The 24,078-nt window shown below is 42.2% G+C and overlaps 1 protein-coding gene across 1 annotated transcript; it reads left to right on the plus strand.

The window, feature by feature from the left end:
• The first annotated feature begins 261 nt into the window (after window positions 1-261).
• Window positions 262-21,116, plus strand: LOC135519730 (WD repeat-containing protein 75-like). Its single transcript, XM_064944961.1, has 20 exons — window positions 262-376; window positions 1,003-1,132; window positions 1,302-1,367; window positions 1,469-1,568; window positions 2,049-2,173; window positions 2,530-2,600; window positions 2,966-3,082; window positions 3,201-3,289; window positions 7,168-7,326; window positions 7,670-7,845; window positions 8,138-8,313; window positions 8,520-8,671; window positions 8,897-9,071; window positions 16,916-17,010; window positions 17,157-17,252; window positions 17,492-17,661; window positions 17,906-17,965; window positions 18,102-18,248; window positions 18,690-18,781; window positions 20,830-21,116. The coding sequence occupies exons 1-20, from the start codon at window positions 291-293 to the stop codon at window positions 21,038-21,040; spliced, it is 2,493 nt and encodes an 830-aa protein (XP_064801033.1). The 5' UTR covers window positions 262-290; the 3' UTR covers window positions 21,041-21,116.
• The last annotated feature ends 2,962 nt before the right edge of the window (window positions 21,117-24,078 follow it).

Below are 24,078 nucleotides of genomic sequence, written 5' to 3' on the forward strand. Positions count from 1 at the left end.
TATATTTTTATTTGTTGAACACCTTTTTGGTTACTACATGATTCCATATGTGTTATTTCATAGTTTTGATGTCTTCACTATTATTCTACAATGTAGAAAATAGTACAAATCAAGAGAAACCCTTGAACGAAGGGTGTCCAAACCTTTGACTGCTACTGTATATACATATACAGTAGCAGTAATTTAAGTAGAACGCTTGAGGGCGACTAAGCACCAGTTGTGAATAAACAAGAACAGAAGATAGCCACGTGTGGTTCAGATGCGAAGGTTCATAGTTGAAATTCGGAAAGATGGTGGAGCACGCAGAGATCCGCATGGTTCACCGTGGTGGCAGCAAAATAAACTTCAGGGAGCCAGTTATTACACATGACTCCAGGTACGTATGTATTGATTGCAGCAGACATTAGCTAAACCTGAACAAAATATATGTCACAAGTATGGACGCAAATTGTAGTCATGGTTAGCTAATTTGTTACTGTACAACTACCGTGAGCTAGCTAACATAGCTAATATTCTAGTGGTATACATAGCAGTATTTTAAACGTCAGAGAAACAGAATTCTAGAAAGCCACGGATTCAACTAAGGTAACGTTAGCTATCTGGCTACTGTACTATGAATTAACATGTAACGTTAGCTTACTTTACCGGCATGTTTACGTTAGCTAAATAGCTAAACGTGCATTTGCTATTTAACTAGCTTGCTGGTTTGTTTATTACAATGAACTATCGGGCATCTTTTCTTTCCCACCTTTATTTAACGAGGCAAGTTAGTTAAGAACAAATTCTTATTTTCGATGACTGCCTAGGAACAGTGGTTAAACTGCCTTGTTCAGGGGCAGAACGACAGATTTTTCCTCAGGTAAATTCTATCTACCAACCTTTCGGTTTCTGGCCCAATGCTCTAACCACTTGGCTACCTGCCGCACCAATCTAGTTAACGTTACATTGAATCTGGAATAACCGTAGTCTGTAAACTGATTTCAATCCGGTCGTTTTCGGCAGGTTCCTTTTGTGTGCCGCGGGGGAGTCCGTGAACGTGTACAGTACCAGCACAGAGGAATACGTCCATGATTTGCAGGGACACACTGACCTGGTGACAGGCGTTGTCCTCAACCCTTCAAACCATCTACAGGTTTGTCAAATACAGTTGCTACATATATGTGTCTGCGAACTTTGATCAGCAACATGTTTATGTCTAAAGAAACATGGTTTGTTGTCGCTCCTATGGTTGGGTGTCTGAGGAGTGTTTGCACATTGGGATGTTTTGAGTGTACACATGACATTGTCACACTCTCTTGCAGGTATACTCGTGTTCAGCAGATGGCACTGTGCGATTGTGGGACTTCACGGATGCCATCCTCATCAAGGTACTGCCACCGCAGCATTCTTTACCAAAGTCAGTTTTAATCACTGCTTCCTGTTTTCTTCATGTGCTTAATATTAAATGACTTACTATGATACGTTTCAGACCTTCATTATCGGGTACCCAATCTACTCCATTTACGTCTCGGAAAAACATGGAGGAGTTGTTTTTCTCGTCGTTCCCATGGCAAATTACAAAAGTTCCGGTAAGTATAGCTACACTTTGAAAAGGCGGTGCTATGTGAACGCTTCCGTACAGCTGTTAAACAGTAGGTTAATGTAAAGCACAGCACAGAAAATTTTCGACCAACCTTGGCGATACTTCCTCAAATCCCGACAGGGAAGACACCACGTTTTCTAAACGTCCATGTCTAGTTACAAGGGGTTTGTTAGAATGTAGAAAATTATCCGTTATTACATTTTAAATCCATTTAAGTAATCCAACAGTGTACGCTGCTATCTTGTCTGTTTCATATCGTCTCTCATTGATTGAGACAGCTGGGTGTCCACCCCAAAAGTGACAAATGTCATGTTGACACTCGCCTGTCTCGATCAATGAGAAAATCTGAAATAGACAAGATTGCTTTGTTCTTACAAGTCAAAGGTGATTTCTTTGTAGTTGCACAACAAAATGGTGCAGAATGTTGAAGAGGGTGAACTCTGACACACATGTGGTGTGTCTTCAGAGCTGTTCCAGCTGGTGGCTGTTCATCTGTCCCACAGTGGGGACCAGGAAGTGGAAGCGCGAGAGCTCTCGGCCGTGCTCTGTGATGTCAGCCCCCACCCTGGGGCTGCCTCCTTTGGCAGAGAGGTATGTGGAGTAGGCCTATACTTCGTGTACCAGGTACTCCAGTAGCAAACAAGTCTCTGGCAGCGAACGACTTAGCCAAGGGTAACACTTAAACCATAATGATTGCTTTTGCAGGAGACATTACAACAATCCTTATGCACACTCTTGTCATAGTTTGCACACTGTTGATTTTAGCAAAAGGCATGACATGTTTTATTATCGCCTTCAACATTGACGCCAGTTTTTTTTACTTTACTTGAAACTTTGGGTGTACTCCTAGGAAACAAACAGGCTGAAACGGGGAGGGACCCCCTTGAACACCATTTACAACAATGTGCGCTAATGAATATAATGCACCTCTTGTTTCTTTCTCACAGGGTGAATACATAGCTGCCGTCAAAGGTTTACAGCTCGAGGTATTTTTCTTCAAGAAGCAGAAGTCCTACAGGTAAACACCATTCTCGCACATCAGGAGACTGTCCCCTTCGATGACAGTAGGCATGAATGGTAATGTGTGGTTTTGTCTCTCTGGTTAGTGTTTGAGCAACACAAGTCCAGCCACGCTGACCGGCAGCTTATCTGTTGGATGAGTGGCCTTTCTGCTTGTCTGTAGTCAGGAGTGGGAATTCAGCCAGCCCTCTCAATTGTTTTGAGCTACCCCTTATCTGTAAAAGGGAACTAATAAGCATCATAAGGATTCATTACTTGACAGTATTTTTGACATTGTCCATATTTGACATTGCCCAAATAACATTGCTCATGACTTTGTCATAGTACTCATTCAATTGTATTGTTTGTTTCTGTGCCCCACAGGTTTTCCCTGAAGTCAGGGATGAAGAAAGGGGCCAAGAATGCCTTCACCTGCGTTTCGTGCCACCCTAAAGAGGACTGTATTGCCACAGGTCACGAAGATGGCAAGATTCGCATGTGGTGAGTGATGCTCGAAGAACTTAGACCATGCCAAAACATGGCCTCACCAAAGGCCAAATCTAGGGGAAACACTTGATTGGCATCACTCACAGTCAATGTTCTTTCCCTGTCTTCATAGGAGAAACTTCAACCAGAAGAAGGAGTACACATACTCCACCTTGCACTGGCACCACGGTGCTGTCAACACACTGTGCTTCACCCCAGAAGGTAATATAACTGTTGAATTATACCTAGACATATCATCTCTGATCACTTTATGCCAGGTTTTCCCAATAGGTGGCAGGTTCATTTTATTTGCCTCCTCAAGTCTAATGAGCAAAAAAAAAAATAATATATATATATATATATTATTTATTTATTTATTTATTGAATTTTTTGGCAAGTCGGTTAGGGCATTAATTTGTGCATGGCACAAGTAATTTTTCCAAAAATTGTTTAAACTGATTATTTCACTTATAACTCGCTGTATCACAATTCCAGTGGGTCAGAAATTTACATACACTAAGTTGACTGCCTTTAGACCGCTTGGAAAAATCCAGAAAATTATGTCATGGCTTTAGAAGCTTCTGATAGGCTAATTGACATCATTTGAGTCAATTAGTGGCGTCCATGTGGATGTATTTCAAGGCCTATCTTCCAACTCAGTGCCTCTATGCTTGACATCATGGGAAAATCAAAAGAAATCAGCCAAGACCTCAGAAACACAATTGCAGACCTCCACAAATCTGGTTCATCCTTGGGAGCAATTTCCAAATGCCGGAAGGTACCACGTTCATCTGTACAAACAATGGTACGCAAGTATTAACACCATGGGACCACGCAGCCGTCATACCGCTCAGGAAGGAGACGCGTTCTGTCTCCTAGAGATGAACGGTCTTTGGTGCGAAAAGTGCAAATCAATCCCAGAACAACAGCAAAGGACCTTGTGAAGATGCTGGAGGAAACCGGTACAAAAGTATCTATATCCACAGTGAAACGAGTCCAAAATCGATACAACCTGAAAGGCCGTTCAGCAGGGAAGAAGCCACTGCTCCAAAACCTCAATTAAAAAGTCAGACTACGGTTTGCAATGGCACATGGGGACAAAGATCATACTTTTTTGGAGAAATGTCCTCTTGTCTGATGAAACAAAAATAGAACTGTTTGGCCATAATGACCATCATTATGTTTGTTGGAAAAGGGGGGAAGCTTGCAAGCCGAATAACACCATCCCAACCGTGAAGTATAGGGGTGGCAGCATCATGTTGTGGGGGTGCTTTGCTGCAGGAGGGACTGCTGCACTTCACAAAATAGATGGCATCATGAGGGAGAAAAATTGTGGATATATTGAAGCAACATCTCAGGATATCAGTCAGGAAGTTAAAGCTTGGTCGCAAATGGTTCTTCCAAATGGACAATGACCCCAAGCATGCTTCCAAAGTTGCGGCAAAATTACTTAAGGACAACAAAGTCAAGGTATTGGAGTGGCCATCACAAATTATTGACCTCAATCCCATTGAAAATTTGTGGGTAGAAGCGTGTGCGAGCGAGGAGGCCTACAAACCTGACTCAGTTACACCAGCTCTGTCAGGAGGAATGGGCCAAAATTCACCCAACTTATTGTGGGAAGCTTGTGAAAGGCTACCGGAAACATTTGACTCAAGTTAAACAATTTAAAGGCAATGCTACCAAATACTAATTGAGTGTATGTAAACCTCTGACCGACTGGGGAATGTGATGAAAAAAGTTCAAGCTGAAATAAATCATTTTCTGTACTATTATTCTGACACTTCACATTCTTAAAATCAAGTGGTGATCCTTCTGACCTAAGACAGGGAATCTTTACTCGGATTAAATGTCAGGAATTGTGTAACTGTTTAAATGTATTTGGCTAAGGTGTATGTAAACTTCCGACTTCATCTGTAAGTGAAAGAAATAGGTTTTGATTGTTTTACTGGTAATGCCAACAAAATACATTTTTGGTCAGTGTGTGTGTGTGACCTTTATTTAACTAGGCAAGTCGGTTAAGAACAAAGTCTTATTTACAATAACGGCCTAACCCAGACGATGCTGGGCCAATTGTGCGCAGCCCTATGGGACTCCCAATCACGGCCGGACGTGATACCATCTGGATTCGAACCAGGTACTATAGTGACGTCCCTTGCACTGAGATGCAGTGCCTTAGACCGCTGCGTCCGTGTGTTAACTATTTAACTGTACTAAAACGTTAAATATCGGTATTGTTGTTGTTTTTTTGGGGGGGGGGTGTAAGGAAAATATTGGGTATCGGCCAAAAAATGTAATCGGTGTATCAGTATAATTTGACCATGAAGGCCTGATTTCACGGTCTCTGAACAATTGATGTTGAGATGTGACTGTTACTTGAACTCTGAAGCATTTATTTGTGCTCCAATCTGAGGTGCAGTTAACTCTAATGAACTTATCCTCTACAGCAGAGGTAACTCCGGGTCTCCGCCTTTCCTGTGGTGGTCCTCATGAGACATGAGTTTCATCATAGCACTTGATGGTTTTTGCGACTGCACTCTTGAACGTTCTTGACATTTTCCGGATTGACTGACCTTCATGTCTTTAAGTAATGATGGACTGTCGTTTCTCTTTGCTTATTTGAGCTGTTCTTTCCATTATATGGACTTGGTTCTTTACCAAATATGGCTATCTTCTGTATGCCACCCCTACCCTGTCACAACACTACTGCTTGGCTCAACCGCATTAAGAAGTAAAGAAATTCCACAAATGTAATTTTAACAAGGCACACCTGTTAATTGAAATGTATTCCAGGTGACTACCTCATGAAGCTGGTTGTGAGAATGCCAAGAGTGTGCAAATGGTGGCTACTTTGAAGAATTTCAAATATAAAATATTTTGATTTAACACTTTTAGTTACTAGATGATTCCATATGTGTTATTTCATAGTTTTGATGTCTTCACTATTCTACAATGTAGAAAATAGTAAAAATAAAGAAATCCTTGAATGAGTAGGTGTCAACGTTTTTGACTGTTACTGTGTGTGTGTGTGCACAGTGCATTTGGAAAGTATTCAGACCATTCCCTTTTCCCACATTTTGTTACATTACAGCCGTATTCTAAAATGGACTACATTTTTCCCCTCAAGCTACACACAATACCCCATAATGACAAAGCAAAAACAGGTTTTTAGAATTGTTTGCAAATGTTTTAATAATAAAAACATACCTTTTATGTAAATAAGTATTCAGACCCTTTGCTATGAGACTCAAAATTGAGCTCCGGTGCTCACTGTTTCCATTGATCACATCCTTGAGCTGTTTCTGCATCTGTGGTGTATTCAATTACATTTACATTAGTATTCAGACCCTTTACTCTGCACTTTGTTGAAGCACTTACAAGCTTGGCACAACTGTATTTGGGGAGTTTCTCCCATTCCTCTCTGCAGATCCTCTCAAACTCTCTCAGGTTGGATTGGGAGCATTGCTGCACAGCTATTTCCAGGTCTCTCCAGAGATGTTTTGATCAGGTTCAAGTCCAGGCTCTGGCTGGGCCACTCAAGGACATCTTGCATTTCTTGGCTGTTTGCTTACGGTTGTTTTCCTGTTGCAAGGTGAACCTTTGCCCCAGTCTTTACTCCGTTCATCTTTCCCTCGATCCTGACTAGTCTCCCTTTCGCTGAAAAACATCCCCACAGCATGATGCTGCCACCATGCTTCATTGTAGGGATGGTTTTGGTCAGCTGGGCGGTGCCAAAGAGTTCAATCTTGGTTTCATCAGACCAGAGAATTGTTTCTCATGGTCTGCGAGTCCTTTAACGTGTCGTTTTGATTCTAAATGTATGTTTATATTTTGAGAACGAATGAAAAGTGCTATACAAATTATTATATGCGTTCGTGTCCCAATGCAATCGAGGTTTGAAATTATTTGTTTTTGTCATAATTGCAATCAAATTTGGAGTGTACAAATTATTCATGACATTCCGGGCCCCCGACCGTCAACTCAAGAAAAAAATCTTCCCGCGGCTGAATGTAGTTGGGGACAACTGCTCTATGCCAACTGTTTCCATGGTGGAAGGATTTTGACCAGTGGCGTGACTCTCTTTGTTTCCTTTTCTGTAGGCACTAATCTTCTGAGTGGGGGCATAGAGTCCGTGCTGGTCCATTGGCATTACACACAGGAGAACCAGAAAGACTTCTTACCCCGCCTGGGCGCCGCCATCACACACATCGCCGTGTCACCTGACGGTTCCTTGTTCTGCACCTCGCACTCTGACAACAGTAAGGACTATTACAGCCTGTTACAAGAATTTCACAGTTCATCTCTCCTCCCTCCCTTGAAGTAATCACTGATCTGACATGACTGGATTGGTCATTGCTGTGTGCCGAATCCATGCTTGCACCAATCCAATCATGTTAGATCAGTGATTCTTCAAGGAAGGATGCTTAAATCTGGTCAGGGTCCTAAGTCTCACATTTACAAGGTACAGTGGCCATATGTTTTCATTCTATGTACGTTCCTTTTGTCAACTGCTAGAAAGATTTTAGGAATATTCAATCTGTAGTCCTAACCATTCTTTCTGGGGTTTTTTCCCTCTCCCTTTTTCTCGGTCCCCCTCTCAAGAGATCACAATCATTCAGAGTTGTGTCAAAGTGTCGGCCGTCATCCAGGGGCTGGTTAAAGGTGATGGTGTGTGGACAAACCTAATCATTGACCCGCGCAGTAAAGCTTTGGTGCTTAATGGGAAACCAGGGCACCTGCAGTTCTACAATCTCCACCGCGACAAGCAACTCTACAACGTATGCACGCCTTTCTGTCTATAGGAGCTGTCAATTTAAAACCACCACACGCTGTCCTTGTAAACTTGGGCAAGGCAGCGACCTAGGAATGTTCTTGAACTTTGTCACATGACTTGTAGAAATGGAATGACTAGACTGGATATTCAAGTCATTTTATTTCTATGGCCTGAGTCTTGACGGTCTGGCTTCGCTCATTTGTCATGAACAAAAAATGTAACTTTGATAATGAATGAACTCTTATTGACCAATCAAGTTAATGAAAATGATTTTACTCTTTCTCTTCTACCTTCAGTTGGACATAGTACAGCAGGAGTACATCCACGAGGAGGGTCTGGACCAGTTTGAGGTGGTCAAAGCTGCATTCGACGCCCGCGGCGACTGGCTTGCTACGGTGGAGGAGAGGAGAAAAAAAGGCGCTGAGCTGGAGATCAATTTGAAGCTGTGGGCGTACGACGTGCTAACTCAGAGGTACTATTTATTTATAAGCCTGGTTGCATGTTGTACATGTCTTCATATCAACATGTCGTGGCATTGTTTTCATGCTCGTCAATAACAAGCTCCTTAGTTATTGTTGTTCACACATTTGGCTATAACGCTGCTCCATTTGTGATATATTTAAGTATGTGGTTTCCATCTTTCACCCACTCTCCACCCTAACTTATCCCCCTCTGTAGTTTTGTGCTGAACACCACAGTGACAGCTCCCCACGAGGACCGGATTACAGCCATGTTCTTCAGCCCCTCCCCAGAGACCACCATGCTGGTGACCACTAGCCTCGACGGCCACTTCAAAGCCTGGCTGCTGGCAGACCACTCAGACGCCAACGGTAAGTAGTCCCGAGGTGGTTCTTTCTATGGGTTTTGGTTTGGATTGTTGAGCCTGATGGCCAGGATTTGGCAAGTCTTCCTATGTAATAGGTCCTTGAGACCTGCTAGTTATTATTCACCGGCACATGATTTGCCCAATCAAGGTACCGATGAGCCAAATCAAACTGGTGCTCTAACGTTCTCCCTGCCTTTTCCTTTCTCTGTATGCGTCTGACGACCATCAGAGGGCTTCTGGGCATGTGACTTTGTGGGTGGGTATCATCTCCTGAAGCCTGGTTGCTGCTCCTTCTCGGCTGACGGCTCCCTTTTGTCCGTCGGCTTCCAGGAAGTGGTGACCGTGTGGAGCCCCGCTTCCTGGGAGCTACTCACCACGCTGTCCCAGCCCCCAGGGGCCATCAGGTCAGAAATCACACACACTTACAAACATTCACACACTGATACAAGTATACACAAACCACACAACCATTGAAACGAGCAGACGTTTCAACAACTTTGCTAACAAAAAACGAATGTTGGCAGATATAGCAGTCTGTCAACAAACAAGATGGCCTAACACTAGAAAAGCCTAGGCCTCGTTGGACCACCAGCAATTTTATTAGTTTATGTACAAACGAAGAAACACAAACGCCACAATTCAAGTGTTAAAATCTATCAAATAAACACCATAGCAACGATCATTCATTATTCATTTGTTAAGGGCAAGTCTTAAGGCACAGTATGCATTTCAAAAGAACAGAGTGGCATAATGTATGAGTCCAAAATATATTACTATGCTTTGGAGTGTTGCGGTGCACACCGGGAGCGCCTGAAATCATGGTAATTCTGCCAAAAAGTTATATTTCGAAATGGAGCTCAAGGGGTCATTTGTAAGAGTTGTTTGGCAAGGAGAGGTGGTTTTAGAAATGGCGGAACCTGTTCTTTCTGATACAGTATAGTCTTACCTGCTTTTGACTCTAGAAAAATGTCCCTTTTTGCTGCTGCAATTCATGTCTATTCCAAGCTGTGCTGTTCATCAGATTCTTCATACACAGTTGAAAATATTCTTTTCCATTAGACTATTGTCAGTTTAATCTTGTCTGTAGGCTAACTCTGTGTGAAATTTAGTTTCAATATAGTTTAGGTTTAGTGTCAATGGGCCATCAGCTGGACAGGCTGACGACCAGTGAAATAACTGGCTGTAAATCACATGTCCTCTTAAAACTGCTTATAACACATTGTGTTCATGATATTACAATTCTAACAACAACTGTGTGTTATATAGACTTACTTAGGAAAAGTCGAGGACAGGAGGACATGACTTAAAAAATGGCTGCGTTTTTTAAAAATTAAGTCCATTTTGGGTCAATAAAACTCTTGACTCTCCTAGTGTTAAACCAACAGTTATGACTCGTGATATGAACTTGGGTTCACATTTCCGTTGTTTACTTGTGTAACACCCTCTGTGGTACTTAGTTCCTTCAGAAAGTATTCATACCCCTTTACCATGTGTAATTATGTTTTTAGAAATGAATCAAATGACAAAGTTAAATGTCTTGAGTCAAAGCATTTAATCCCTTTATGGCAAGCCTAAAGTTCAGGAGTACACATTTGCTTAACTCAAATAAGTTGCATGGACTCACTGTGTGCAATAATAGTGTGTAACATGATTTTTGATTGACTACCTCATCTCTACCCCACACATACAATTAAGGTCCCTCTGTCGAGCAGTGAATTTCAAACACAGATTCAACCACAAAGACCAGGGATGTTTTCCAATGCCTCGCAAAGAAGGACACCTATTGGTAATGGGTAAAAGAAAGAGGGGGAAAAACAAATATTGAATATCCTTTTGAACATGAAGTTACAGTGCCTTGCGAAAGTATTCGGCCCGCTGAACTTTGCAACCTTTTGCCACATTTCAGGCTTCAAACATAAAGATATAAAACTGTATTTTTTTTGTGAAGAATCAACAAATGGGACACAATCATGAAGTGGAACGACATTTATTGGATATTTCAAACTTTTTTAACAAATCAAAAACTGAAAAATTGGGCGTGCAAAATTATTCAGCCCCTTTACTTTCAGTGCAGTGAGGATCTCTGAATGATCCAATGTTGACCTAAATGACTAATGATGATAAATACAATCCATCTGCTTTTATTTTATCTGCTTTTATTGACCGTTACATGAAGTTGATGCAAAGAGTCAATATTTGCAGTGTTGACTCTTTTTCAAAACCTCTGCAATTCACCCTGGCATGCTGTCAATTAACTTCTGGGCCACATTCTGACTGATGGCAGCCCATTCTAGCATTAATCAATGCTTGGAGTTTGTCAGAATTTGTGGGCTTTTGCTTGTCCACCCGCCTCTTGAGGATTGACCACAAGTTCTCAGTGGGATTAAGGTCTGGGGAGTTTCTGGGCCATGGACCCAAAATATTGATGTTTTGTTCCCCGAGCCACTTAGTTATCATTTTTGCCTTTTGGCAAGGTGCTCTATCATGCTGGAAAAGGCATTGTTCGTCACCAAACTGTTCCTGGATGGTTGGGAGAAGTTGCTCTCGGAGGATGTGTTGGTACCATTCTTTATTCATGGCTGTGTTCTTTGGCAAAATTGTGAGTGAGCCCACTCCCTTGGCTGAGAAGCAACCCCACACATGAATGGTCTCAGGATGCTTTACTGTTGGCATGACACAGGACTGATGGTAGTGCTCACCTTGTCTTCTCCGGACAAGCTTTTTTCCGGATGCCCCAAACAATCGGAAAGGGAATTCGTCAGAGAAAATTACTTTACCCCATTCCTCACCAGTCCAATCCCTGTACCTTATGCAGAATATCCATCTCTCTGATGTTTTTCCTGGAGAGAAGTGGTTTATTTGCTGCCATTTTTGACACCAGGCCATCCTCAAAGTCTTCACCTCACTCACCCGCCTGCTGCCATTCCTGAGCAAACTCTGTACTGCTGGTGCCCCGATCCCGCAGCTGAATCAACTTTAGGAGATGGTCCTGGCACTTGCTGGACTTTCTTTGGCTCCCTGAAGCCTTCACGACAATTGAACCACTCTCCTTGAAGTTCTTGATGATCTGATAAATGGTTGATTTTGGTGCAATCTTACTGGCAGCAATATCCTTGCCTGTGAAGCCCTTTTTGTGGAAAGCAATGATGACGGCATGTGTTTCCTTGCAGGTAACCATGGTTAACAGAGGAAGAACAATGATTCAAGCACCACCCTCCTTTTGAAGCTTCCAGTCTGTTATTTGAACTCAATCCGCATGACAGTGATCTCCAGACTTGTCCTCGTCAACACTCACACCCGTGTTAACGAGAGAATCACTGACATGTCAGCTGGTCCTTTTGTGTCAGGGCTGAAATGCAGTGGAAATGTTTTTGGGGGATTCAGTTCATTTGCAGGGCAAAGAGGGACTTTGCAATTCATCTGATCACTCTTCATAACATTCTGGAGTATATGCAAATTGCCATCATACGTGGCGTTTGTGTTTCTTCATCAGGCAGCAGACTTTGTGAAAATTAATATTTGTGCCGTTCTCAAATTTTGGCCACGGCTGTAGTTACTCTACAATACTAACCTAATTAACAGAGTGAAAAGAAGGAAGCAATTATAGAATATTAATATTCCAGAACATGCATCCTGTTTGCAACAAGGCACTAAACTAAAACTGCAAAAACAAATTGGCAAAGCAATGAACTTTGTGCTGAATAAAAAGTGTTGTGTTAGATTTGCACCAAAACATAACATCACTGAGTTGCACTCTTCATATTTTCAAGCATGTTGGCTGCATCGTGTAATGGGTATGCTTGTCATCAGCAAGGACTCTAGAGTTTTCTAGTAAAAGAATTGTCTGCTTTCCAACAAACGCTGGGAGACATTCCCCTTTTAGCAGGATAATAACCTAGAACACAATAGTAAATATACATAAATATGGAATTGCTTACCAAGATGACGTTAAATGTCCCTGAGTGGCCTAGTTGCAGTTTTTACTTAAATTGGCCAGAAAATCTATAGCAAGACTTAGCTGAAAATGGCTGCCGAGCAATGTTTAAAAACCAACTTGACAGAGCTTGAAGAATTTTGAAAAGAATGTGCAAATATTGCATAATCCAGGTGTGCAAAGCTCTTAGACATAACCAGAAAGACACGCACACAGCTCTAATCACTGCCACGGGTGTTTGTAGCATATATTGACTCGGGTGTGAATACTTAAGTAAATGAGATTTCTGTATTTCATTTTCAATAAATGTGCAAAGATTTCTAAACATATTTTCACTTTGTCAATATGGGCCATTGAGTGTAGATGTGTGAAAGGAAAAAGATTGAATCCATTTTGAATTCAGGCAGTAACAAGAATGTGGAATAAGTTGAGGGGTATGAATACTTTCTGAAGGAACTGTAAGTCTGTATTATTTGCACAAAACGAGTGTACTTCATGGCAACGGATCGGGAACATACAAAAAAAACAAGTTCTATTGGCCAGCCGTGTCAGCCTGGGAGACAGAACCTGCTGCGCAACATTGAGTGTCAGCCTCTACTCCAATATCTTGCCAAGTCAGCCCCCACCCCCCTCTCCTTAGGTCAGTGAGTGCAGACAATTTGTATTTGGTGTTGTCTTATTCAATTGCATGCCAAAGCTTCTTAGCTGCAGCCTGCAAATGACTACACACTGGTTTTGGGGCCATTGTGAATACCAGCACTAAGCCATTGCATACAGTGATAGTCAACTATACATCACTCTCATTTTTTTTTTTACATCCTTTGCCTAAAATCAGGATGAAATTTGCTCCCTTTCTGATTTTCTCTATTTTTGCATATATTTTTTTATACCGAATTATCAGATCTTCAACCAAAACCTAATATTAGATAAAGGAAACCTGCATTTACAAATAACAAAACAAATTGATACTTATACTGAACAAAAATATAAACGCAACAATTGCAATGATTTTACCGAGTTACGGTTCATATAAGTCAATTATATTCATTAGGCCCTAATCTATGGATTTCACATGACTGGGCAGGAACGCAGCCACCAGTGGGCCTGGGAGGGCATTGGACCACCCACTTGGGAGCCAGGCCCAGCTAATCAGAATGAGTTTGATGATCCCGCAGGTGAAGAAGCCAGATGTGGAGGTCCTGGGCTGGCATGGACACACCTGGTTGTGAGGCCGGTTGGACGTACTACCAAATTCTCTAAAATGACATTGGATGTGGCTTAGGGTAGAGATATTAATATAACATTCTCTGGCAACAGCTCTGATGGACATTCCTGCAGTCAGCATGCCAATTGCTCGCTCCCTCAACTTGAGACATCTGTGGCATTGTGTTGTGACATTTGAGTGGCCTTTTTTTTTGTCCCCAGCACAAGGTGCATCTGTGCAATAATCAGCTTCTTGATATGCCACACCTGTCCGGTGGATATATTATCTTGGCAAAGGAGAAATGTTCACTAACATGGATATAAGCACAGTTGTGCAACCAAAATTGAGAAGCTTTTTGTGCGTATGGAAAAATTCTGGAATCCTTTTCGGCTCAGGAAATATGGGACCAACACTTTACATGTTGTGTTTATATTTTTGTTCAGTGTATGTATTTATTTATTTAAATAAGTTATGCAACACCCAATTCCACTGTGTGAAAAAGTAATTTCCCCCTTACACTCTAAGTGGTTGTGCAACCTTTTGCTGCAATGGCTGCAACCAAATGCTTCCTGTAGTTGTTGATCAGTCTTTCACATTGCTGTGGATTAATTTTTGCCCACTCTTGCTTACGGACTCTTGCTTCTTTAACTCTGTGACATTTGTGGGTTTTCAAGCATGAACTGTTAATTTCAAGTCCTGCCACTAGATCTCCATTGGGATTAGGTCTGGACTTTGACTAGGCCATTCCAAAACTTCAAATTTGTTGCTTTTTAACCATTTTCATATAGACTTGATTGTGTGTTTTGGATCATTGTCTTGCTGCATTACCCAGCTGTGCTTCAGCTCACTGTTGGATGGCCTGAAATTCTCCTGTGGAATTCTCTGATACAGAGCGGAACTCATGGTTTATTCTATTAAGGCAAGTCGTCCAAGTCCTGAGGTAGCAAAGCATCCCCAAAACATCACACTTCCACCACCATGCTTGACCGTTGCTATGAAGTTCGCACTGTAGAATGCAGTGTTTGGTTTTCGCCAGACATAATGGGACCCATCACTTCCAAAAAAGTTGACTCAAGTTTGCCAAAAAAGCAACTGGCAGGTCAACAAGACTCTTGGAAGAATGTTCTATGGACAGATGAGTCAAAAGTATTAACTTTTTTTTATGACATGGGTCCCATTATGCCTAGTGAAAACCAAACACCGCATTCCACAGTAAGAACATTACGCACCAAATAAAATTGTTGGTCACATACACATGTTTAGCAGATGTTATTGTAGGTGTAGCAAAATGCTTGTGGCAGCTCTGCTTCTCTGCATTGTGGTGTTAGTGTGATGTTTTGGGGATGCTTTGCTTCCTCAGGACTTGGACGACTTGCCTTAATAGAAGGAACCCTAAATTCTGCTCTGTATCATATAATTCTACAGGAGAATGTCAGGTCATCCGTCTGTAAGCTGAATCGCAGCTGGGTCACGCCGCAAGAGAATGATGGAAAACACACAAGTCTACATGATTTGAAAATGGCTAAAGAACAATTTTGAAGTTTTGGAATGGCCTAGTCAGTCAAGACCTAATCTGAATTGAGATGATGTGGCAGGACCTGAATCAGGCAGTTTATGCTTGAAAAACCCACAAATGTCGCTGAGTTAACTTCTTGAAACTCCCCATCCCGGATCCGGGTTTGTGACTAAACCTCAGGCTCATTAGCATAACGCAACGTTAACGATTTCTGAAAATCGCAAATAAAATGAAAATAATGCGTCTGCTCTCAAGCTTAGCCTTTTCTTAACAACACTGTCATCTCAGATTTTCAAAATATGCTTTTGAACCATAGAAATTGACTAATTTGTGTAAGAGTATGCAAAGCTAGCATAGCATTTTGAGTAGCATTTAGCACGCAACATTTTCACAAAAACCAGATAACCAAATAAATAAAATAATTTACCTTTGAAGAGCTTCTGATGTTTTTAATGAGGAGACTCTCAGTTACATACCAAATGCGCAGTTTTTCCTGAAAGCGTCTGTGTGTAGGAGAAATCGTTCCGTTTTCTACATTGCGTCTGGCTACCGAAACGAACCGAAAATTCAGTCACCTACAACGTAAAACTTTTTCCGGATTAACTACATAATATCGACCGAAACATGGCAAACGTTGTTTGGAATCAATCCTCAAGGTGTTTTTTCACATATCTCTTCATTGATATGCAGTTCGTGGAAGCTTGCTTTCCTCTCTGTATCGCATGGAAAAATACTTTTGCGCACCAATTTCGGCGCAGGACACCGGGCTGCCACCTGGTAAAATGTGGTCTCTTATGGTCAATCTTCCAATGATCTGCCCACAAATACGTCACAATGCTGCAGACACCTTGGGGAAACGACAGAAAGGGTTGACTCACTCCTCTCGCATTCACAGCCATATAAGGAGACAATGGAAAACAGAGCCTCAAAAATCCTTGTCATTTCCTGGATGCCATCTCATCTTGGTTTTGCCTGAAGCTCACGTTCTAGGGCACGCACAGAGAATATCTTGGTATTTCTGGACACGTCAGAGTGTTTTCTTTCGAATGGTATCAATTATATGCATAGTCGAGCATCTTTTTGTGACAAAATATCTTGTTTAAAACGGGAACGTTTTTCATCCAAAAATGAAATAGCGCCCCCATAGATGTAAGAGGTTAAAGAAGAGTGGGGCAAAATGTATCTGCTAACATTCCGTATGCAAAAGTATAGAATTAGAAATGGGGCAAATACTTTCTCACAGCACTGAATCGGGATATCTCTGCCTCGTATGTGCTCAGAGGGATGTAGGCAATTGCTGGTGCAGATTGCTGTGGAAGTCAAGCACTGGGACTCTGCATTGTTATTCCAGCTGCTCATAGTCTTGTGTAACCACCTATGGATTTTTCTGTTTGGTGTTTACATGTGGTCTGAACTGAAATGATTTCAGGTGACTGCATTTGTAGTTGGAGCTCTGGTGTGGAAAAGCTTCTTGCCACTAATCCTGTGAAATATGTTTTTAGGGTGGGTGGTGGTATAGTCAGGTGGACTTTGACAATACGGTAAGAGACGGGTGACGTGGTTTGAGGGTTAACAGACTCTTTTGATCCAACAGGGACCTTTGTTTTGGACGGTTAAGCTGTTCCAAGTACCTGTTGGGGGCCAGCACCAAGAACCAACTCTGCTGCTGGAACCTCCTCACCTGCTCACGTAAGACAGTGGCTCTCGGACGTGTGTACCCGTGTGCAACTGTCCTATAAGCAACACATCCATGACTTAAGAAATAAAACAAATCTGTTCAATCTGTAAACGTTTCTCTTTTTACATTTGTTTCTCTCTTCCCTTCTCTCTCTCAGTGGAGTGGAGTACCCCCATGGACGTAAGCCTGCTCCAGACCGACCCACTGTCTGAGAACGTGGCTGCCTTCTGCAGCCAATCTGGCAGCTCTGACTGTGAGTACTACCTAGTTTCTGGTTCTAGCTGCCAGTACCAACATAACTATTTTGCCTAATTTGGTTTAGATTGTTTTGCCACACCCACTCCAAGGGCCCAAAGCGTAGCTAATTGCACATGGCAGGGTCCCCTTAGGTATTGTATAATATGTGCTGTAGCCTTGTCGTACGGTAGACCCAAACATGTCTAAATAGGTTAAATGGGCTTCACTCCTCAATATGCCCTCTGCTCCCACCAGTGTTTGTGTTCAAGCCCAGCGAGCCACGGCCCCTCTACTCCCAAAAGGCTTTGTGCACGGGCAAGGTGCAGCATGCAGTCTTCGCGCCGCGCGACCAGATGCTGGAGAGCTGCGAGGAGCGTACCCAGTGGCTCAACAGATCCCAGCTCTACTTCTTCACCCAGCACATGGTGAATATATACATATAATACACACGGTCTCCAGACTCATGGTGTCCTCGGCTCCTTTCCTTAGTCACCGCTAGTAAATGAAAGGACTGGACACACCACATGTTTGAAGTTCCTCCAAACTACTAAATTACATTTAAAAGTAAGGAAACTGTTAATCTGGGGTGTAGGAGCATGCTTGAGTTTGACTTCTTATTCCACTGGCAGGTAACTAACCACAGAGGTTCTGTCTGACATCCGTTTATAGGATTTGTTGACTTTTAGCACCAAGACTGAAGAGGACAGACTGTTGGCATCCAGTAAACAGGTACAATCCCATTTCGTTCCAAAACGGCTGCGAAAATGTATTGTCGTTCATTTTAGTTTTTTTTTTAAATTTTCTGTGACAATGTATAGCATTCTCTGCGTCAGTTCTGACTCTTTGTTTTCGGGGTGTTTTTCAGCTCATGGTAGACGACAGTGTTGCCGTGACGCCTTTCTACCTGTTGTTAGGGAAACACAGACGGCAGCAACTGGAGAAGCAGGAAGTGCTGACCAATCCCATGGCAGAAAGGACTCAGCTCCCACAGGGCACCATTGCCATCAAGGAGGTGTGTGTGTGTGTGTGTGTTCATGCAATGTTCACTGGCTGTTCATTTGCTGACCTGTAAATAAGCCTTGTGTTTCTACATTCTGCAGTGTTGGTCCTCAAAGTTCATGTTTAGCTTTGCTACAATGCTTAAAAAATGCATGTGCCAAGTATTTGTATACTTCCAAGCAGCGAACTACTGAATATACTGAGCTCACTTTAGATGATAGGTGAGAAGAATTGGTCTGCAAACATTCCCAGAGTGTGTCAAAGTTAATCAATAAATGTTTTATTGGCTAATAATTGTAACGGTTAACAGGGAACACTTACTTGATTCTCTCAAGAACCCAGCGTAACCTTTTAGACCAGGTTATTGATCATTGGCCCTGAAGGGCATAGTCAGTGAGCAATACGCATCAGGACCTCTGCATAACTCACTCCTCTCCCGCTCTCTCTCCCTCAGCTGCTGCACACCCCAGCCCACGTCCTGCCTTCAGCCTCGTTCCTCTGCGCCATGTTTGTCCGCTCCCTGCTCATCTCCAGCTCCTCTGCCAGGTGAGTCCAGTTACTAGTAGTTTGTTTATTGTTCCAGACAAGATAATGGTTTTAGTGGCATACAGTTAAAAAACACACACAAAAAAACAGAATATGTTGACATAGAATCACAATGAATAGGTTAATCTACATTCCCCTGAAAACAATGGAGAGGTCAAAGTAGTATGGTGTCGATGACCTTACACCCTAGCACAAGTATTTTCCAACCCTGGTCTTGGAGTACCCCCCCCCCCCCCCAACAGTACACCTTTTATCAGTGCGCGTGGTGTCTGCGTCGGGTTTAAGTATGAGCGTGTGGGTAGTTCGTGGACTCCCCCAGGTCATTGTTTTTAAGTAAGAATTGGTTCTGTCAATGTAAACTTAAACCTAAAAGGTTATATACGGTGCGTTTGGAAAGTATTCAGACCCCTTGACTTTTTCCACATTTTGTTACGTTACAGCCTTATTCTAAAATTGATCTACAATCTACACCCAATACCCCATAGTGACAAAGCAAAACATTTTTTATTAAAAATGGAAATATCTCACTTACATAAGTTTTCAGACCCTTTACTCAGTACTTTGTTGTAGCACCTTTGGCAGTGAATACAGCCTTGATTATTCTTGGGTATGACGCTACATGCTTGGCACACCTGTATTTGGGGAGTTTCTGCAGATCCTCTCAAGCTCTTGTCAGGTTGGATGGGGAGCGTTGCTGCACAGCTATTTTCAGGTCTCTCCAGAGATGTTCGATCAGGTTCAAGTCCGGGCTCTGGCTGCACCACTCAAGGACATTCAGAGACTTGTCCCGAAGCCAATCCTGTGTTTTCTTGGCTGTGTGCTTAGGGTTGTTGTCCTGTTGCAAAGTGACTCTTCGCCCCAGTCTGAGGTCCTGGGCGCTCTGGAGCAGGTTTTCATCAAGGATCTCTGTACTTTGCTCCGTTCATCTTTCCTTCGATCCTGACTAGTCTCCCAGTCCATGCTGCTTTAAAACATCCCCACAGTATGATGCTGCCACCACCATGCTTCACCGTAGGGATGGTGCCAGGTTTCTTCCAGACATGACGTTTGGCATTCAGGCCAAATAGTTCAATCTTGGTTTCATCAGACCAGATAATCTTGTTTCTCATGATCTGAGATCTGTCATGTGCCTTTTACTGAGGAGTGGCTTCCGTCTGGCCACTCTACCATAAAGGCCCGATTGGTGGAGTGCTGCAGAGATGGTTGTCCTTCTGGTAGGTTCTCCCATCTCCACAGAGTAACTCTAGAGCTCTGTCAGTGACCATCGGGTTCTTTGTCACTTCCCTGACCAAGGCCCTTCTCCCCCTATTTATTGCTCAGTTTGGCCGGGCAGCCAGCTCTAGGAAGTGTTTTGGTGGGTCCAAACGTCCATTTAAGAATGATGGAGGCGACTGTGTCCTTAGGGACCTTCAGTGCTGCAGAAATGTTTTGGTACCCTTCCCCAGAACTGTGCCTCAACAGAATCCTGTCTCTGAGCACTACGGACAATTCCTTCAACCTCATGTCTTGTTTTTTTCTCTGACATGCACTGTCAACTGCGGGACCAAATTATCTCCAATTGCATTTACCATAGGTGGACTACAAACATCTCAAGGATGATCACTGGAAACAGGATCCACTTGAGCTAAATTGAGTCTCATAGCAAAAGGTTTGAATACTTACTTAAATAAGGTATCTATTTTATTTTATAAATTTGCAAACATTTCTAAAAACCATTTTTTCGCTCTGTCATCATGGGGTATTGTGTGTAGATTGCTGAGGATTTAATATATATTTTTTAGAATGTTACGTTAGTCTTAACGTGGAAAAGTCGAGGGTCTTAATACTTTCCCGAAGGCACTGTAGGTACAGTAACAAATGCTACATCTCACTTCCTTGAGAAAGCGGGCTGATATGCACTTTGGGTCAGAAAATTCCCCACATGCTAGACAGTACTATGGATAATCAAATTTTATGTTGACTGTTTTAATATTTTGGAATAATTGCTTAGTCATGAGGGCTCTCACCCCACTTACATGTGCTTTTTGTTTTTTTGTAAATTGCTGAAGAGAGGAAAAAGAATATGAAGAAGGGGAAATGGAGAGGGAGAAAGAGGAAGAGGACTCCGAAGGGGAAGCAGACCCCCGTCTGGGGGAATCGGCAGCATGGGGCCCACCCGAGGAGTTTGGGGCACCAGCTCTCACCAAAGCCCAAGAGAGGGAACTGAGGAAAGTTAAAACATTTGACCACAGCTGGCTCAGCAGCCTACTGGACTGTTAAGCGTGAACAAGCCCAAACACACACACTTTTCACAAAGGCTGTATTTTCATATAATAAATATATTTCTGTTTTCAAATGTGCCATATCATTCTTGTTTCTGGCATTGCCCCAAGAATGTTTCAGTTTTGCTGGATCAAAACAATTGTAAAGTTAAAAATCACTTTGTAATATGTCTAGCTCTGTACAGTAGTGTTTGTTTTGCAGAGTGATTCACTTATCACTCATTTAATTCATACTGTGTGTCAAGGTTGCTGGCATATATATGTTCCAGTTTGCCTATACAGTTGAAATCGGAAGTTTACATACGCTTAGGTTGGAGTCATTAAAACAGATTTTTTTAACCATTCCACAAATTCCTTGTTTAACAAACTATAGTTTTGGCAAGTCGGTTAGGACATCTACTTTGTGCATGACACAAGTCATTTTCCCAACAATTGTTTACAGACACATTGAATTATAAGTGAAATAATATCACAATTCCAGTGGGTTACATACACTAAGTTGACTGTGCCTTTAAACAGCTTGGAGAATTCCAGAAAATTATGTCATGGCTTTAGAAGCTTCTGCTAGGCTAATTGACATAATTTGAGTCAATTGGAGGTGTACCAGTGGATGTATTTCAAGGCCTACCTTCCAACTCCGTGCCTCTTTGCTTGACATGGGAAAATCAAAAGAAATCAGCCAAGACCTCAACATTTTTGTAGATCTCCGAGTCTGGTTCATCCTTGGTAGCAATTTCCAAACGCCTGAAGATACCACATTCATCTGTACAAACAATAGTCCGCAAGTTTAAACACCATGGGACCAGGCCGCCGTCATAACGCTCAGGAAGTTCTGTCTCCTAGAGATGAACGTACTTTGGTGCAAAAAGTGCAAATCAATCCCAGAACAACAGCACCAAGGACCTTGTGAAGATGCTGGAGGAAATGGGGTCAAAATATCTATCCACAGTAAAACGAGTCCTATATCGACATAACCTGAAAGGCCGCTCAGCAAGAAAGAAGCCACTGCTCCAAAACTGCCAGACGACAGTTTGCAACTGCACATGGGGATAAATTTCGTACTTTTTGGAGAAATGTCCTCTGGTCTGATGAAACACAAATAGAACTGTTTGGCCATAATGACCATTATGTTTGGAGGAAAAAGGGGAGGCTTGCAAGCCGAAGAACAGCATCCCAACCGTGAAGCACAGGGGTGGCAGCATCATGTGGGGGTGCTTTGCTGCACGAGGGACTGGTGCACTTAACAAAATAGATGGCAACATGAGTGAGGAAAATTATGTGGATATATTCAAGGAACATCTCAAGACATCAGTCAGGAAGTTAAAGCTTGGTCCCAAATGGGTCTTCCAAATGGACAAACACCCAAAGCATACTTTCAAAGTTATGGCAAAATGGCTTAAGGACAACAAAGTGAATGTATTGGAGTGGCCATCACAAAGCCCTGACCTTAATCCTATAGAAATTTGTGGGCAGAACTGGAAAACAAATGTGCGAGCAAGGAGGCCTACAAACCTGACTCAGTTACACCAGCTCTGTCAGGAGGAATGGGCCAAAATTCACCCAACTTATTGTGGGACGCTTGTGGAAGGCTACCCGAAACGTTTGACCCAAGTTAAACAACTTATAGGCAATGCTACCAAATACTAATTGAGTGTATGTAAACTTCTAACCCACTGGGAATGTGATGAAATAATTCTCTCTACTATTATTCTGACATTTCACATTCTTAAAATAAGGTGGTGATCCTACCTGACCTAAGACAGTGAATTTTTACTAGGATTAAATGTCAGGAATTGTGAAACACTGAGTTTTAAATGTATTTGGCTAAGGTGTATGTGAACCTCCAACTTCAACTGTATTCATGGATGTACCCGTCATGGGTGTCTGTAAATCGATGTAAATGTCATTGGGGGTTTGGTAGCCTAGCAGTGAAGAGCAGAAAGGTCGCTAGTTCCAATCCCCGAGCCGACTGTGAAAAATCTGTGCCCTCGAGCATGGCACTTAACCTAAATTGCTCCTATAAGTTGCTATGCATAAGTGTCTGCTAAATGACTGTAAATGTATGGTGACTTCAGAAAGTATTCATACCCCTTGACTTATTCTACATTTACAGCCTGAATTCAAAAGGGATTAAATAGATATTCTTTCTCACCCATCTACACACAATACCCCATAATGACAGTGACAACTTTTATTTTTTGCAAATGTATTAAAATAAATCCAGAAAAATCAAATTTACATATTGCATTCGGAAAGTATTCAAACCCCTTGATTTTTTTCCCCCAACATTTTGTTACGTTAGTCTTATTCTAAAATGTATATAAACATTTATTTATATAATATATATATGTATATAAACATTTATTTATATACACAGTGGGGAGACCAAGTATTTGATACACTGCCGATTTTGTAGGTTTTCCTACTTACAAAGCATGTAGAGGTCAAAAATCCAGAAAATCACATTGTATGATTTTTAAGTAATTAATTAGCATTTTATTGCATGACATAAGTATTTGATCACCTACCAACCAGTTAGAATTCCGTCTCTCACAGACCTGTTAGTTTTTCTTTAAGAAGCCCTCCTGTTCTCCACTCGTAACCTGTATAAAAGACACCTGTCCACACACTCAATCAAACAGACTCCAACCTCTCCACAATGGCCAAGACCAGACAGGGTGTAAGGACATCAGGGATAAAATTGAGGAAGGTGAGGGATCAGCCCAGAACTACACAGCAGGACCTGGTCAATGACCTGAAGAGAGCTGGGACCACAGCCTCAAAGAAATCATTAGTAACACACTACGCCGTCATGGATTGAAATCCTGCAGCGCACGCAAGGTCCCCCTTCTCAAGCCAGCGCATGTCCAGGCACGTCGGAAGTTTGCCAATGACCATCTGGATGATCCAGAGGAGGAATGGGAAAAGGTCATGTGGTCTGATGAGACAAAAATAGAGCCTTTTGGGCTAAACTCCACTCTCTGTGTTTGGAGGAAGAAGAAGAATGAGTACAACCCCAAGCACCTCATCCCAACC

The sequence above is a fragment of the Oncorhynchus masou genome, chromosome 29 (genome assembly GCF_036934945.1).
Source record: "Oncorhynchus masou masou isolate Uvic2021 chromosome 29, UVic_Omas_1.1, whole genome shotgun sequence".
In the NCBI taxonomy this organism is placed as follows: domain Eukaryota; kingdom Metazoa; phylum Chordata; class Actinopteri; order Salmoniformes; family Salmonidae; genus Oncorhynchus; species Oncorhynchus masou.

Excerpts from the sequence above, each read along its gene's own strand:
- LOC135519730 (XM_064944961.1), top strand. The coding sequence starts at position 291 with ATGGTGGAGCACGCAGAGATCCGCATGGTTCACCGTGGTGGCAGCAAA. Across the intron at positions 3,290-7,167 it reads ACTGTGCTTCACCCCAGAAG|GCACTAATCTTCTGAGTGGG; the intron begins GTAATATAACTG and ends CCTTTTCTGTAG. Across the intron at positions 17,662-17,905 it reads ACTTCTTCACCCAGCACATG|GATTTGTTGACTTTTAGCAC; the intron begins GTGAATATATAC and ends ATCCGTTTATAG.